This window comes from Acipenser ruthenus, chromosome 36 (assembly GCF_902713425.1).
Source record: "Acipenser ruthenus chromosome 36, fAciRut3.2 maternal haplotype, whole genome shotgun sequence".
NCBI classification, from domain to species: Eukaryota; Metazoa; Chordata; class Actinopteri; order Acipenseriformes; family Acipenseridae; genus Acipenser; species Acipenser ruthenus.
The window spans coordinates 2,964,768-2,979,790 of NC_081224.1; the positions used below are offsets into that span (position 1 = coordinate 2,964,768).

The following is a 15,023-nucleotide window of genomic DNA, read 5'->3' on the forward strand; positions in this document are numbered from 1 at the left end:
AGCACACCCCCACAGCACACAGCACACAGTACAGCCCCCCACAGCACACAGTACAGCCCCCCACAGCACACAGTGCAGACCCCCACAGAACCACAGCACACAGTGCAGACCCCCACAGCACACAGTACAGCCCCCCACAGCACACAGTACAGCCCCCCACAGCACACAGCACACCCCCACAGCACACAGTACAGACCCCCACAGCACACAGTGCAGCCCCAGACGGCAGGTTACTGTTTCATGTGATGTTTTTTGGTTTGTTTTGTTTTTTCAGCGGTTGACAGTGGGTGCGTGGCGTACGTGCTGAGGACAGGGTTTTACACCTCTCAGGTACAGAAAGAAATTCCTAAACACTCGTTAAACTGAATTAAATGTGATATTATTAACAGGCTAATCTCAGTGATTTATTTTCCAATTATCAGTGTTGTTGTTATAGAGAAAAAGAAAACTCTTTGATTGGTTTGAATTAATGTTGTAATTGTATAGAGATTTCTGTTGACTGTGTGGTTGTACAGCAGCGTGCACATTTATTAGAACTCCCTTCTGTAGTTTTGATTTGTTGTGCGTATGAAATCAAACCACTGCAACTGAAAATCATGGAAAAGTGTCACAATCAGCAAATTAGTGATTGTCTAATTTATGAATGTCTTTAATAGGCCACATAGTCAATTAATTTAAAATAGTAAGAGAAAGGGAACGCACAGCCACAAAGGGTAAAATGCATGAGACTTTTTAGAAGTTGTTTAAGATGCCTAATTAAAGCACAAAGGGGTGTAACATTTTCACACACTATACTGTTAAATTGCATTCCCTGCCTCAAGATGACTTCACATGTACCCGCATGGACCTCTGAGAACTACATTTCCCATCATCCTCCTGCTCACTGGTAAATCCATCTCAGTTACATATGTGAGCAGGAGGATGATGGGAAATGTAGTTCTGAGAGGTCCATGCGGGTACATGGGAAGCCATCTTGAGGCAGGGAATGCAATTTAAAAGTTTAAAAAAGTGGTCAAAATGTAAAAAAAAATAATAATAAATTAAATAGTACACACACCTTACGTAAACAGTTTTAGCAACACATGGGAGCATGTAACACCATAAAATAAAAAGGTCCTTATGTAACCTTTAAGTCTAACTGTAATTAAATAAATACAGCTTGTGTTCTGATTTTTCCAAAGAAAAATGTATTTGGTACTTAGTGGGTTAAATAGACAGGTTTAATTGTTTAACATGTTTAAAATGCTGTCAAAGCCTTGCTAAAAAAAACAACATTTAGATTGTGAAGTTTCTGTAATTACAGGCCTATTTCTCTAATCTGCCTTTTTTGGCCAAAATTTTGGAGCGTGTGTTAGCTTTTCAATTGCATTTTAATTTACTGAAAAATGAACTTTACAAATCTTTTCAGTCAGGCTTTAGAGCTTGATTAGCCACAGTGTATGGCAACAGGCTCAGGTGTGTCTTATTAAACTCCTCATAAAACCAGGAAGGGATCAAACTGCTATGCAACAGGAGTCTTATTTCCATCGCTGTGTCTTTGTATCCCCTTCAGGGCAAGCTGCTGCGCACCATCCTGTTTGGAGTGAAGAGAGTGACAGCAAACAATCTGGAGACATTCATCTTCATCCTGTTCCTCCTCGTCTTCGCCATCGCTGCCGCTGGCTACGTGTGGATCGAAGGTCAGTGCCCGGCCACGCCCTGGGGAGGCGGGGCTTAACTCCTTGGATATCTGAGTCTGGGTGGGGGGGCTCCTGTGAAAATAGGACCGTTTGGACCACATTTACAAAGCATTTACTACACTGCTGCATTAGCGTCCTCTTTCATAAAATCAGATCCGTATGTGTCGGTCCGTCTGTCCGTCACACCAAAGTGCTTTTGCGCAATTGGGATGCGGTGGTCTGTTTAACATGTATTTATTTCAAACTGTATTCCCTGGAAAAGCCTTATGAGCTGCAAACAGCTTGTTTACAAAGGAGTCCCAGGAGGAAGGCAGGAGCAAGTTACAGCTCCATACAAGCACACAGCAAGCACACAATCCATGCACTAATGCATTCGCATCACATCGCATCCCGTGCAATCACAAGGCTGGTTCAAGTGATCACGCAACAATCTCTTAAAATGAGAAAGTGACTCTGTGGATCTGGGTAGTTTATTCCAGTCTGAGCTTCACTTCCAATAGTTCTTCTCACTGTTGGTATTTTGAAATATTTAGTATCATTGACATTTCTTAAAACACAATTCAACTCGTGGAACAGGTTATTGAGATAGACAGGCAGTTTATTGTTATAACTCGGTGACACTCCCAGCCTCCTGTAGGTGATTCGGGTTTCATTTGGCTATAATCTGATAAACCTGGGTTTTATACAACCCAGATATTTTTTAGCTACTGTGCGATTTATTACCTGATTACAGGGACCCTCTGTATGTGCGCACGCTGCTTTCCAAAGGAAAAAACTAACGTTCTGTTGCAAGTTTTATACACCATCGGAATCCAGTTATAGATTCTACTACTCTTCATCTGGTAGGCTGTTCCATGCATTCAAGTGTAAGTAGCGGGGTTCCAGAAAATACAGCGTCCCACGTCCCCACGTGTTGCTACAACTGTTTAAATAACGCACCTGTCATTTCTCTTTTCATTGTTAACATCCTGACAACTTTTTACACTTATAACTTTAAAGTCTGTTTCAAAGCTCTTTTGAAAATGTCCGTTTTAGCGCACTGATAGTGTAAGGATTATTGCCCACATTGTCAAACAGGTAATAGCGATCCATGATGCAGTACAGAACAGAACAGAAAGAGCTTTGAAACAGACTTTAAAGTTGTAAGTGTAAAGAGTTGTCAGGATGTTAACAATTAAAAGAGAAATGACAGGTGCGCTATTTAAACAGTTGTAGCAACACGTGGGGACGTGGGACGCTAGATTTTTATCGTTATAAATAATCGTTTACGATGTAGATCCCATCAGAACCCGGTGTTTTAATTGGGGATTTGTTTTTGTTTTTGTTTTTTAATATCTCTTACCAATCCGAATGGGAGTTTTGCATGGGTAGCTTTTGGAGATCAATGTAATGTTCAGCCTCCTTATCATGTTTTCTAAGTGTGAATTGAAGGGTCCTCATTTTAATAGTGAGGACGCAAACACAGTGTGCAGCTGTGTCCTGGGGAGGCGGGTGTTACCCCTGTGGACATCCTTGAGCCATGTGGACCAGATCCACAAAGCACTGACCGCACTGCTGTGTTCGCGTCCTCTTTAATAAAATTAGGATCGTTGCGTCCGGCCGTCTGTCCATCACACTGAACTACTGAAGATTGTCATAGTTTTAAGCATCCAGTGCAACATAACAAATACACAAACGATAAGAGAGTGTTTTCTATCACAACCTGCTTGCACACGGTTCCTCCCTACTGAGGAGGATCTAAAGGAATCTGGTTTAGTAGAACATAATCGAATTCCTTGAAGAGAGTCCAGTAAAGAACAACCAGTCTAATCCCAGGGCTTAATGAGGTACGCAGGCCTGACTTGACAAAGTTTTGGGATCAACCAGCAACTAGGAAGCAGATGAGCACTGATGGGCTGAGTCTTCTTATCTCCTCATGTTCTTATGATCTTATCCTTTTCCCTGCACTGAAGGAAAGGTTGTTGTCGTCTGTCCTTGCAGGCACGAAGGATCCGAGTCGGAATCGGTACAAGCTGTTTCTGGAGTGCACCCTGATCCTGACCTCCGTGGTTCCTCCCGAACTGCCCATCGAGCTGTCGCTGGCCGTCAACACCTCCCTCATCGCCCTCGCCAAGCTCTGTGAGTGTCCAACCCCCAACCCCCCTCCCCGGGCACCGCCACAGCCCAACCCCTTCCCAGATCTTCCACTGAAACAACAGGGCTGGTTTTACAAAGCTGGAAATATCAGGCTTCAAGTTACAAAATGAGAAATAAACAGGATTGGATGCAAAGCGCTAACCACACGGTTCAAAGACAAGCGTCTTAACAGTCAGCTAAAGAGACAGCTCTGCAGTCGGGAGGTGTCTTATGCTGAAGTCAGTTTCAATCAGCCGCTAGGAGGTGATCCCTTCGTGTTTATAGTTGTGAGATTGTTCTTCTTCTTGTTCCAGACGTGTACTGCACAGAGCCTTTCCGCATCCCCTTCGCTGGTAAGGTGCAGATTTGCTGCTTCGACAAGACGGGCACTCTGACCAGCGACAACCTGGTGGTGCAAGGAGTAGCCGGGCTCAAGTGAGTGCATCTCTAATCCTGCAGGAGAGGGGCTCAACCACCCCCCTGCACGGGCTGCCAACACACTCATCTGATATCCCTTAGAAAGCATTCCCCATAGTAAAAGCACAGCAAAGCGTGATAAAGCACAGTGAAAGCATGGGCAAGCAGTGTAAAGCACATTAAAAACCAAACCATGGTAAACTAACCCTTATAAAAGTGTCCCATAGTAAAAGCACAGCAGTGTAGTAAAGCACAGTTAAGTAATGATTTATTTTGAAGAATGCACAGTTTTAATAAAGCATAGTGAAAGCTTTGTAAAGCTTAGGGAAGTGTTGTAAAGACAGGGTATGGCAAAGCATATTAATAAACATGGCAAACCAGGGTAGACTACAGTAAATGCATAGTAAAAACATGGAAAAGTATGGTAAAACTGCAAAAATAACATGATAAACTTATAAGGGATTGCACTAGTTAGCTACAGTCATAGCTCTCATAACAGCAGTGTGGTAAATACTAAAGAAAGTTCAATTAAGAAAAACAAACAAAAGTTACCTTGTTGGCACACAAAACCTGGATGGTTTAGGGGGTTCCGCATCGCTGCATGCAAGGCTTCCCTTGGCTTCCCTTGGTTTACATTCATTCCTCTATTAGAAACGTGGGAACAGAAGAGGCTTTCCGGCTCATCAAGGCTCATCCTTTCGTAGTGCACAGCTAACCCCTATAGGAGGGTTTCATGAGACGGAATCTAGTTGTGTTTTGCATGTTCTTTGTGTTTTAGATACTGCATGAATTTATAACTCTAGTGTAAAGAAAGAGCTTCCTACGCTGCGTTCTAAACATGCATTTACTCAGCTTCCATTTATGCCTCCCATTCATTAATCGATTAAGACTAGACTTTAGGTCTTGCAATTTTGTCATATCCTTGTTCCAAAAGCCTACTAGGTAGAAAGACACAAAGACACAGAGAGACAGACAGACACAAGTACAGGCACACAGAAAGACACACACAGACACACATACCAGTGAGGATATTGCCTTGACTCCCCAGTGTATAATAACGTCTGATTCTTACCCAGTGCACAGACATACAGAGGGTCCTCACAATCACGTAATCAATAATGTCATAATCACACAATACAAGGAAGGTTACAGATATTTGTGTAAAATGGGGAACGTATCGGATGATAGCCAAATGCAGTCTGAAAAGTCTATCGGAGGCTAAGAGTTTGTGATAAAAGGCAGTTATAGTATTCACCATGTAGAGTGGGACGGATGGACGGACAGACAGACAGGCGGATGGGCATGATCAGCACACAAGGGTCCCTATTTTATTCACCCCTGCAGAGCAAGACACACACACACACACACACACACACAGTTATTTATACAGCTAGAGCAGGTCTGGAACACCTGCAGTGCTGACAGACGGACACACGCTCCTGACAGCAAGCTTGGCTTTCAAGCTCGAAAAACCCATTAGATTAGCTTTGACTTTACCGTGACCTTCCCCCTCCTCCCGCGCCGCTCACAGCTGTGTCTCAGAGCCGCGCAGGGACGCTTGCACACACTCACAAAGTCTTTGTGCTCTGGAATTCCCCTGCCTGGCCTGAAAGAATGTGCCTGGGCTCTGAGAAAGGGAGAGACAGGGGAGGGGGGCGGCTGCAGTACAGTTTGTACCTGATGAAATCTGCAGTGCTGAACTCTGCTGGCCGGTGCTCGTGACAGGCTTGCAGGCTCTCCGGTATAAAGAAGGCTATTCTTGCAGCCGGCGCAGGTGCAGGCCACTCCGTTGGCACCTCTCGCCTGCCTTTCAAGCTGATATCGCAGGGAGACGATTGATGGGTCACAGGGGATGCTTTTTACCTTTCCACCTGACCCCTTGGCGACCCCTTCGAGATGGGATTCTTGTGTTTCATCTTTCTTTAAGTTTTTTTTTTAATGTAATTTCATTAACCTCTTTACACCAGTCCTCTTGCAGTGGTATTGAGGATGTGAAACACACATGACGTTTGTCCATGTTTTATATCATGGGAGCTTATTAATGAGTCTTCTATTGCAGATCAGTCCAGGTTTTACATTCATTCTCTGAGCTTAATAATAGTAACACTCCCATTGCAGATCAGTTTGAGGCCAGTCCAAGTTTTACATTCATTTCTACCGTTCACACACATAAGAACATAAGAAAGTTTCCAAACGAGAGGAGGCCATTCAGCCCATCTTGCTCGTTTGGTTGTTAGTAGCTTATTGATCCCAGAATCTCATCAAGCAGCTTCTTGAAGGATCCCAGGGTGTCGGCTTCAACAACATTACTGGGGAGCTGGTTCCAGATTCCCACGATTCTCTGTGTAAAAAAGTGCCTTCTATTTTCTGTGCCTCTTACAATTCTGGCTTGGTGGATGGGTGCATTATTGTCTTGAAAGTTGCAGCTCCACCAGGATGCAAGTGCAGCATTGCTACAGCATTCTTGCGGAGTAATCAAGGGACCCAGGGTATACCAGGAGAACACATCCCACACCAGGGTATACCAGGAGAACACATCCCACACCAGGGTATACCAGGAGAACACACCCCACACCAGGGTATACCAGGAGAACACGCCCCACACCAGGGTATACCAGGAGAACACGCCCCACACCAGGGCAATGCCAAATCCAACAGATGGGTCCTAATAAAGTGGACAGGCATGTTCCTAATGTGTGTGCAGGGATGGAAATAAGACTCCCTATTGCATAGCAGTTTCACCCATTCCAGGTTTTATTCCTACGAGCTTGATTAGCCACAGTGTGTATAGGTAATAAGCTCAACTGTGTGACCTTATTAAACTCATAGTAAAACCAGGAATCGCCCAAACTGCTAAGCAATTGGAGTCTTATTCCCATCCCTGTGTGTGTGTTTTTCTGCTCAGAGATGGCAAGGAGGTGATGCCAGTGTCAGAGATTCCTGTAGAGACTCACAGAGTGGTGGCAACCTGCCACTCTCTCGTGCAGATGGATGATGGGACGCTGGTGGGTGATCCCCTAGAGAAAGCCATGCTGACTGCAGTGGACTGGACCCTGACTAAAGGTACTGGGCTGAAGGACAGGGTGCAGGTACATTAACAGGGCAGACAGGCGTATCACACAGTGCAGGGATGGGAATAAGACTCCCATTGCACAGCTGTTTAATCCATTGAGTTTAATAAGATACAGCTGAGCTTGTTACCTATACACTGGGGCTAATCAAGCTCGTAGTAAAACCTGGAGTGGGGGAAACTGCTGTGCAACAGGAGTCTTATTACGATTGCTGTACTGGTACAGTGTCTTTATAGACCAACAGTGTGCACTGAATTAGACAACAGCGATTCAATTTTCTGTGATAATTTGGGGAATTGATTAATTGATTAATAATTATTTTTTATTGGCAAATTTTGAATTGTCCAGCGCAACTTCTCATACCCCCGCACAAAAAATTAAATTGTGACCGAAGGGGACGGTTAACAAGCTGTTCCTCTTTCTCCTCCTCTTGTACTCAGACGAGAAGGTGTTTCCACGCAGCATCAAGACTCAGGGCTTGAAGATTCACCAGCGCTTCCACTTCGCCAGCGCTCTCAAGAGAATGTCCGTTCTGGCTTCCTACGAGAAGATGGGCTCCAGTGACCTCACCTACATCTCCACAGTCAAGGGAGCGCCCGAGACACTGCACAGCATGGTACAGCAGTTTGATCCATTCCTGGTTTTACTATGCATTTAATAACACACACCTGAGCTTGTTAGCTATACCCTGTGGCTAATCAAGGTTGTAATAAAAGCAGGACTGGGTGAAACTGCTATACAATAGGAGTCTTATTTTCATCCCTGCTCTTGTTCATGTTAATACTGTGGCAGTGCCTTAGTGAAGCTGCTCCTAATTTTTCAGCTTCATAGTAAACTAACCTTTTTTATTAGTACGGCTGTATAAGAACTATGTGGAAATCGGAACTGCACTTTTAGACAAACAGGTGGGCAGGTGGGCTCTAGTTAGACGAGCGTGTTGTCTTGTGCCTTCATCAGAAGGTGGGGGTCTGCTGTACCCCCTGGGTCTGATAGATTAGAGAGGGCATGTCCCTAGGATAATGCAGGCTTCACCCGGAACCTGATTGTCTATCGAGTGTGCGTCTGTGTTGTCTGTCTTTTATCTGCCTGTCTGTGTTGTGTGTGTGTGTGTCACTGTGTGCGTGTGTTGTGTCTCTTTGTATGTGTGTATGTGTCTCTCTGTGTGTGTTGTTTGTGTTGTGTGTCTGTGTCTCTGTGTCCTTGTATCTTGTCTGTGGTGTGTCTGTGTGTGTGACCATGCATGTGTTGTGTCTCTCTCTTTGTGCTTGTGTCTGTATGCCAGTGTTGTGCCTGTTTTTGTGTATGTGTATCTTGTTTGTGTTGTGTCTGTATGTGTGTCTCTATGTCTGTGTATCTTTGTGTGTTTGTGTGCTTGTGTAAGTGTGTGACTCTTTCTCTGTGCTGGCAGTTCTCCGACTGCCCTGATAACTACGACGCGGTTCACACTGAGATCTCCAGGGAAGGGGCCCGTGTGCTGGCGCTGGGGTACAAGGAGATCGGACACCTCACCCACCAGCAGGTAACCATCCACAATCCCAAACACCTCACCCACCAGCAGAGAACCATCCACAATCCCAAACACCTCACCCACCAGCAGAGAACCATCCACAATCCCAAACACCTCACCCACCAGCAGAGAACCATCCACAATCCCAAACACCTCACCCACCAGCAGAGAACCATTCACAATCCCAAACACCTCACCCACCAGCAGAGAACCATCCACAATCCCAAACACCTCACCCACCAGCAGAGAACCATCCACAATCCCAAACACCTCACCCACCAACAGAGAACCATCCACAATCCCAAACACCTCACCCACCAGCAGAGAACCATCCACAATCCCAAACACCTCACCCACCAGCAGAGAACCATCCACAATCCCAAACACCTCACCCACCAGCAGAGAACCATCCACAATCCCAAACACCTCACCCACCAGCAGAGAACCATCCACAATCCCAAACACCTCACCCACCAGCAGAGAACCATCCACAATCCCAAACACCTCACCCACCAGCAGAGAACCATTCACAATCCCAAACACCTCACCCACCAGCAGAGAACCATCCACAATCCCAAACACCTCACCCACCAGCAGAGAACCATCCACAATCCCAAACACCTCACCCACCAGCAGAGAACCATCCACAATCCCAAACACCTCACCCACCAGCAGAGAACCATCCCCAATCCCAAACACCTCACCCACCAGCAAAGAACCATCCCCAATCCCAAACACCTCACCCACCAGCAGAGAACCATCCACAATCCCAAACACCTCACCCACCAGCAGAGAACCATCCACAATCCCAAACACCTCACCCACCAGCAGAGAACCATCCACAATCCCAAACACCTCACCCACCAGCAGAGAACCATCCACAATCCCAAACACCTCACCCACCAGCAGAGAACCATCCACAATCCCAAACACCTCACCCACCAGCAGAGAACCATCCCCAATCCCAAACACCTCACCCACCAGCAGAGAACCATCCCCAATCCCAAACACCTCACCCACCAGCAGAGAACCATCCCCAATCCCAAACACCTCACCCACCAGCAGAGAACCATCCACAATCCCAAACACCTCACCCACCAGCAGAGAACCATCCACAATCCCAAACACCTCACCCACCAGCAGAGAACCATCCACAATCCCAAACACCTCACCCACCAGCAGAGAACCATCCACAATCCCAAACACCTCACCCACCAGCAGAGAACCATTCACAATCCCAAACACCTCACCCACCAGCAGAGAACCATCCACAATCCCAAACACCTCACCCACCAGCAGAGAACCATCCACAATCCCAAACACCTCACCCACCAGCAGAGAACCATCCACAATCCCAAACACCTCACCCACCAGCAGAGAACCATCCCCAATCCCAAACACCTCACCCACCAGCAAAGAACCATCCCCAATCCCAAACACCTCACCCACCAGCAGAGAACCATCCACAATCCCAAACACCTCACCCACCAGCAGAGAACCATCCACAATCCCAAACACCTCACCCACCAGCAGAGAACCATCCACAATCCCAAACACCTCACCCACCAGCAGAGAACCATCCACAATCCCAAACACCTCACCCACCAGCAGAGAACCATCCACAATCCCAAACACCTCACCCACCAGCAGAGAACCATCCCCAATCCCAAACACCTCACCCACCAGCAGAGAACCATCCCCAATCCCAAACACCTCACCCACCAGCAGAGAACCATCCACAATCCCAAACACCTCACCCACCAGCAGAGAACCATCCACAATCCCAAACACCTCACCCACCAGCAGAGAACCATCCACAATCCCAAACACCTCACCCACCAGCAGAGAACCATCCACAATCCCAAACACCTCACCCACCAGCAGAGAACCATCCACAATCCCAAACACCTCACCCACCAGCAGAGAACCATTCACAATCCCAAACACCTCACCCACCAGCAGAGAACCATCCACAATCCCAAACACCTCACCCACCAGCAGAGAACCATCCACAATCCCAAACACCTCACCCACCAGCAGAGAACCATCCACAATCCCAAACACCTCACCCACCAGCAGAGAACCATCCCCAATCCCAAACACCTCACCCACCAGCAAAGAACCATCCCCAATCCCAAACACCTCACCCACCAGCAGAGAACCATCCACAATCCCAAACACCTCACCCACCAGCAGAGAACCATCCACAATCCCAAACACCTCACCCACCAGCAGAGAACCATCCACAATCCCAAACACCTCACCCACCAGCAGAGAACCATCCACAATCCCAAACACCTCACCCACCAGCAGAGAACCATCCACAATCCCAAACACCTCACCCACCAGCAGAGAACCATCCCCAATCCCAAACACCTCACCCACCAGCAGAGAACCATCCCCAATCCCAAACACCTCACCCACCAGCAGAGAACCATCCACAATCCCAAACACCTCACCCACCAGCAGAGAACCATCCACAATCCCAAACACCTCACCCACCAGCAGAGAACCATCCACAATCCCAAACACCTCACCCACCAGCAGAGAACCATCCACAAGGGTTTGTAAGTAAATGCACTCAAAGCTGCCAAGATATACTTTTAGGTTACCAATTTCATTAAAAACCGACAATACTTTAAAGAACAATGTGACATTAAAGAAATGTGTCTATTTACTGTCTTGACTTTCTTAGACTAATTTGCAACATTTGTTACAACAACGTTTTGACATAGCATGGTAAACAAGGATGTGGTGGACCGATACTAAAGTCTAGGTTCAGATCAGTCAAAAGATATGTTTCCCAATGTGTGCCCAAGACTTGATAAGAAACTAAGTAAAGTAGACAAACTTTTCAGCTAGTGCCTTCTTCAGTGTGCCAAGCAAGCCTCATACAGTGTACTGAAAGAGCTCAAACAAGCCTTATACAGTGCACTGAAAAGCTCAAACAAGCCTTATACAGTGTACTGAAAGAGCTCAAACAAGCCTTATACAGTGTACTGAAGAGCTCAAACAAGCCTTATACAGTGTACTGAAAGAGCTCAAACAAGCCTTATACAGTGCACTGAAAAGCTCAAACAAGCCTTATACAGTGTACTGAAAGAGCTCAAACAAGCCTTATACAGTGTACTGAAGAGCTCAAACAAGCCTTATACAGTGTACTGAAAGAGCTCAAACAAGCCTTATACAGTGTACTGAAGAGCTCAAACAAGCCTTATACAGTGTACTGAAAGAGCTCAAACAAGCCTTATACAGTGTACTGAAAGAGCTCAAACAAGCCTTATACAGTGTACTGAAAGAGCTCAAACAAGCCTTATACAGTGTACTGAAGAGCTCAAACAAGCCTTATACAGTGTACTGAAAGAGCTCAAACAAGCCTTATACAGTGTACTGAAAGAGCTCAAACAAGCCTTATACAGTGCACTGAAAGAGCTCAAACAAGCCTTATACAGTGTACTGAAGAGCTCAAACAAGCCTTATACAGTGTACTGAAAGAGCTCAAACAAGCCTTATACAGTGTACTGAAAGAGCTCAAACAAGCCTTATACAGTGTACTGAAAGAGCTCAAACAAGCCTTATACAGTGTACTGAAAGAGCTCAAACAAGCCTTATACAGTGTACTGAAAGATCTCAAACAAGCCTCATACAGTGCACTGAAAGAGGCACGAGCTGAAGCATGTGTCTACTTGACTTGGGGCCATATTTTCAAAGCGTTTCCTCCATTCTTTAAATAACTCCATTCTTTAAATTCTTTCTTATTTTAAAAGAGAAGAAATCATCTTAATGTTACGGCATGAAAAACAAAACACACAGAGAGTGCTTAAGAGGACCTGAATTGCATAAATGAGTTGTTTGGTTTATGTTTTTGTAAAATGAACAGGAGTTGGTCAAAGACTGGAATAAACGCTTGGAGAATCAGCCCTTAGCTTCGGATAAGTTGTACTGGACTGACTGATTGTTCTGGATGTTCAGGGTGGTTTGTTGTGTGTGTTGTTGCGCCTGTAAGTCCTGATTGCTCGTGTGCTCTGGTGTGCCGCAGGTGCGAGAGCTCTCCCGTGACGCTCTGGAGTGCAGTCTGAAGTTCGCAGGGTTCATCGTGGTGTCCTGCCCCCTCAAGACCGACTCCAAAGCCGTGATCAAAGAGATACAGAACGCCTCACACCACGTAAGAACCAGGCTTTCAACAGGAGGATCCTCGATATCCAGCCCACAGCACTCGAGGAGATATTAAATCATCACTGAAGCACCAAGCGCTAAGCACTGTGTAGAGAGAGTCATTCTACAACTGACATTAAATCTTAATGTATGCAAAACCTGGAGTGCTATGCAGTGGAAGTGAACTACAGGGATAGAATTAAGACTGCATAGCAGTTTGATCCATTCCTGGTTTTACTGTGAGACATACCTGAACTTGTTACCTATACACTTTGGCTAATGGAGCTCGTAACAAAACCTGGAATGGATGAAACTGCTATGCATTAGGAATCTTATTTTAGTAGTAATCGTAATACTAACAGTAATTATAATGATAGTATATTGAAGACTATCATTTTCAACTCATTTTCATATTGTTTGTCTCTCCCTTCCAGGTGGTGATGATCACAGGAGACAACCCGCTGACAGCCTGCCATGTGGCCAGGGAGCTGCACTTCATTCAGAAGCCTCACACCCTCATCCTGCAGGCCCCGCCCACTCACGGTGAGTCACGGAGAGAGAGAGAAAGAGAGAGAGAGAGAGAGAGAAAGTTAATATACTGACCTTGATTTACAGTATCTTCCATATATGCTTCAAGCTCTCCTCTGCTGTGGGTTTCGTGTCTTATTGTTGGTGTCGGTAGCTGCATGCTGCCCTTTGCCTCGCCGTGTTTAAACATAATCTCCAGGTCTGAACAACACCAGTGGCGGGGCGACTAATCTGATGAACGGGAGCAACGACACTTGTTAAATGAGGAGCGCTAGTTTCTGGGCTTTTGACTTCTAAGGCATTGAATTCCCTTGCTGATTTATGACCCATAGTGGGAGAATAAAAATTATCAAAACCATGGGGATCACTGTGCTTGTGACTGTCTGTGTCTGTGTCTGTGCTTGTGTGTCTGTGCTTATGACTCTGTGTGCCTGTGCTTGTCTGTCTGTGTTTGTGTCTCTGTGTATCTGTGCTTGTGACTCTGTGTGTCTGTGTTTGTGTCTGTCTGTGTTTGTGACTGTGTCTGTGCTTGTTTGTGTCTCTGGGTGTCTGTGCTTGTGTCTGTCTCTGTTTTACCTGTGTGTGTGTCTGTGTTTGTGACTCTGGGTGTCTGTGCTTGTGTCTGTCTCTGTTTTACCTGTGTGTGTGTCTGTGTTTGTGACTCTGGGTGTCTGTGCTTGTGTCGGTCTCTGTTTTACCTGTGTGTGTGTCTGTGTTTGTGACTCTGGGTGTCTGTGCTTGTGTCTGTCTCTGTTTTACCTGTGTGTGTGTCTGTGTTTGTGACTCTGGGTGTCTGTGCTTGTGTCTGTCTCTGTTTTACCTGTGTGTGTGTCTGTGTTTGTGACTCTGGGTGTCTGTGCTTGTGTCTGTCTCTGTTTTACCTGTGTGTGTGTCTGTGTTTGTGACGCTGGGTGTCTGTGCTTGTGTCTGTGTCTGTTTTATCTGTGTGTGTGTCTGTGTTTGTGACACTGGGTGTCTGTGCTTGTGTCTGTCTCTGTTTTACCTGTGTGTGTCTGTGTTTGTGACTCTGGGTGTCTGTGCTTGTGTCTGTCTCTGTTTTACCTGTGTGTGTGTCTGTGTTTGTGACGCTGGGTGTCTGTGCTTGTGTCTGTGTCTGTTTTACCTGTGTGTGTGTCTGTGTTTGTGACGCTGGGTGTCTGTGCTACTGTCTGTCTCTGTTTTACCTGTGTGTGTCTGTGTCTGTTTTATCTGTGTGTGTGTCTGTGTTTGTGACTCTGGGTGTCTGTGCTTGTGTCTGTGTCTGTTTTACCTGTGTGTGTGTCTGTGTTTGTGACTCTGGGTGTCTGTGCTTGTGTTTGTGTTTGTTTTACCTGTGTGTGTGTCTGTGTTTGTGACTCTGGGTGTCTGTGCTTGTGTCGGTCTCTGTTTTACCTGTGTGTGTGTGTCTGTGTTTGTGACGCTGGGTGTCTGTGCTACTGTCTGTCTCTGTTTTACCTGTGTGTGTCTGTGTCTGTTTTATCTGTGTGTGTGTCTGTGTTTGTGACTCTGGGTGTCTGTGCTTGTGTCTGTCTCTGTTTTACCTGTGTGTGT

General features: G+C 46.0%; 1 protein-coding gene across 2 annotated transcripts in view; it reads left to right on the top strand.

Moving 5' to 3' along the window:
- LOC117402033 (endoplasmic reticulum transmembrane helix translocase) overlaps positions 1–15,023 on the top strand; it is a 38,532-nt gene that overhangs the window by 9,541 nt on the left and 13,968 nt on the right. For both annotated transcript variants that reach the window (XM_059008021.1, XM_059008022.1), the window contains exons 9-17: positions 275–330; positions 1,553–1,679; positions 3,660–3,797; positions 4,109–4,229; positions 7,117–7,274; positions 7,723–7,898; positions 8,691–8,801; positions 12,829–12,954; positions 13,379–13,487. In XM_059008021.1, the coding sequence (XP_058864004.1) occupies positions 275–330; positions 1,553–1,679; positions 3,660–3,797; positions 4,109–4,229; positions 7,117–7,274; positions 7,723–7,898; positions 8,691–8,801; positions 12,829–12,954; positions 13,379–13,487 (1,122 nt within the window). The remainder of the gene's footprint in view (positions 1–274; positions 331–1,552; positions 1,680–3,659; positions 3,798–4,108; positions 4,230–7,116; positions 7,275–7,722; positions 7,899–8,690; positions 8,802–12,828; positions 12,955–13,378; positions 13,488–15,023) is intronic.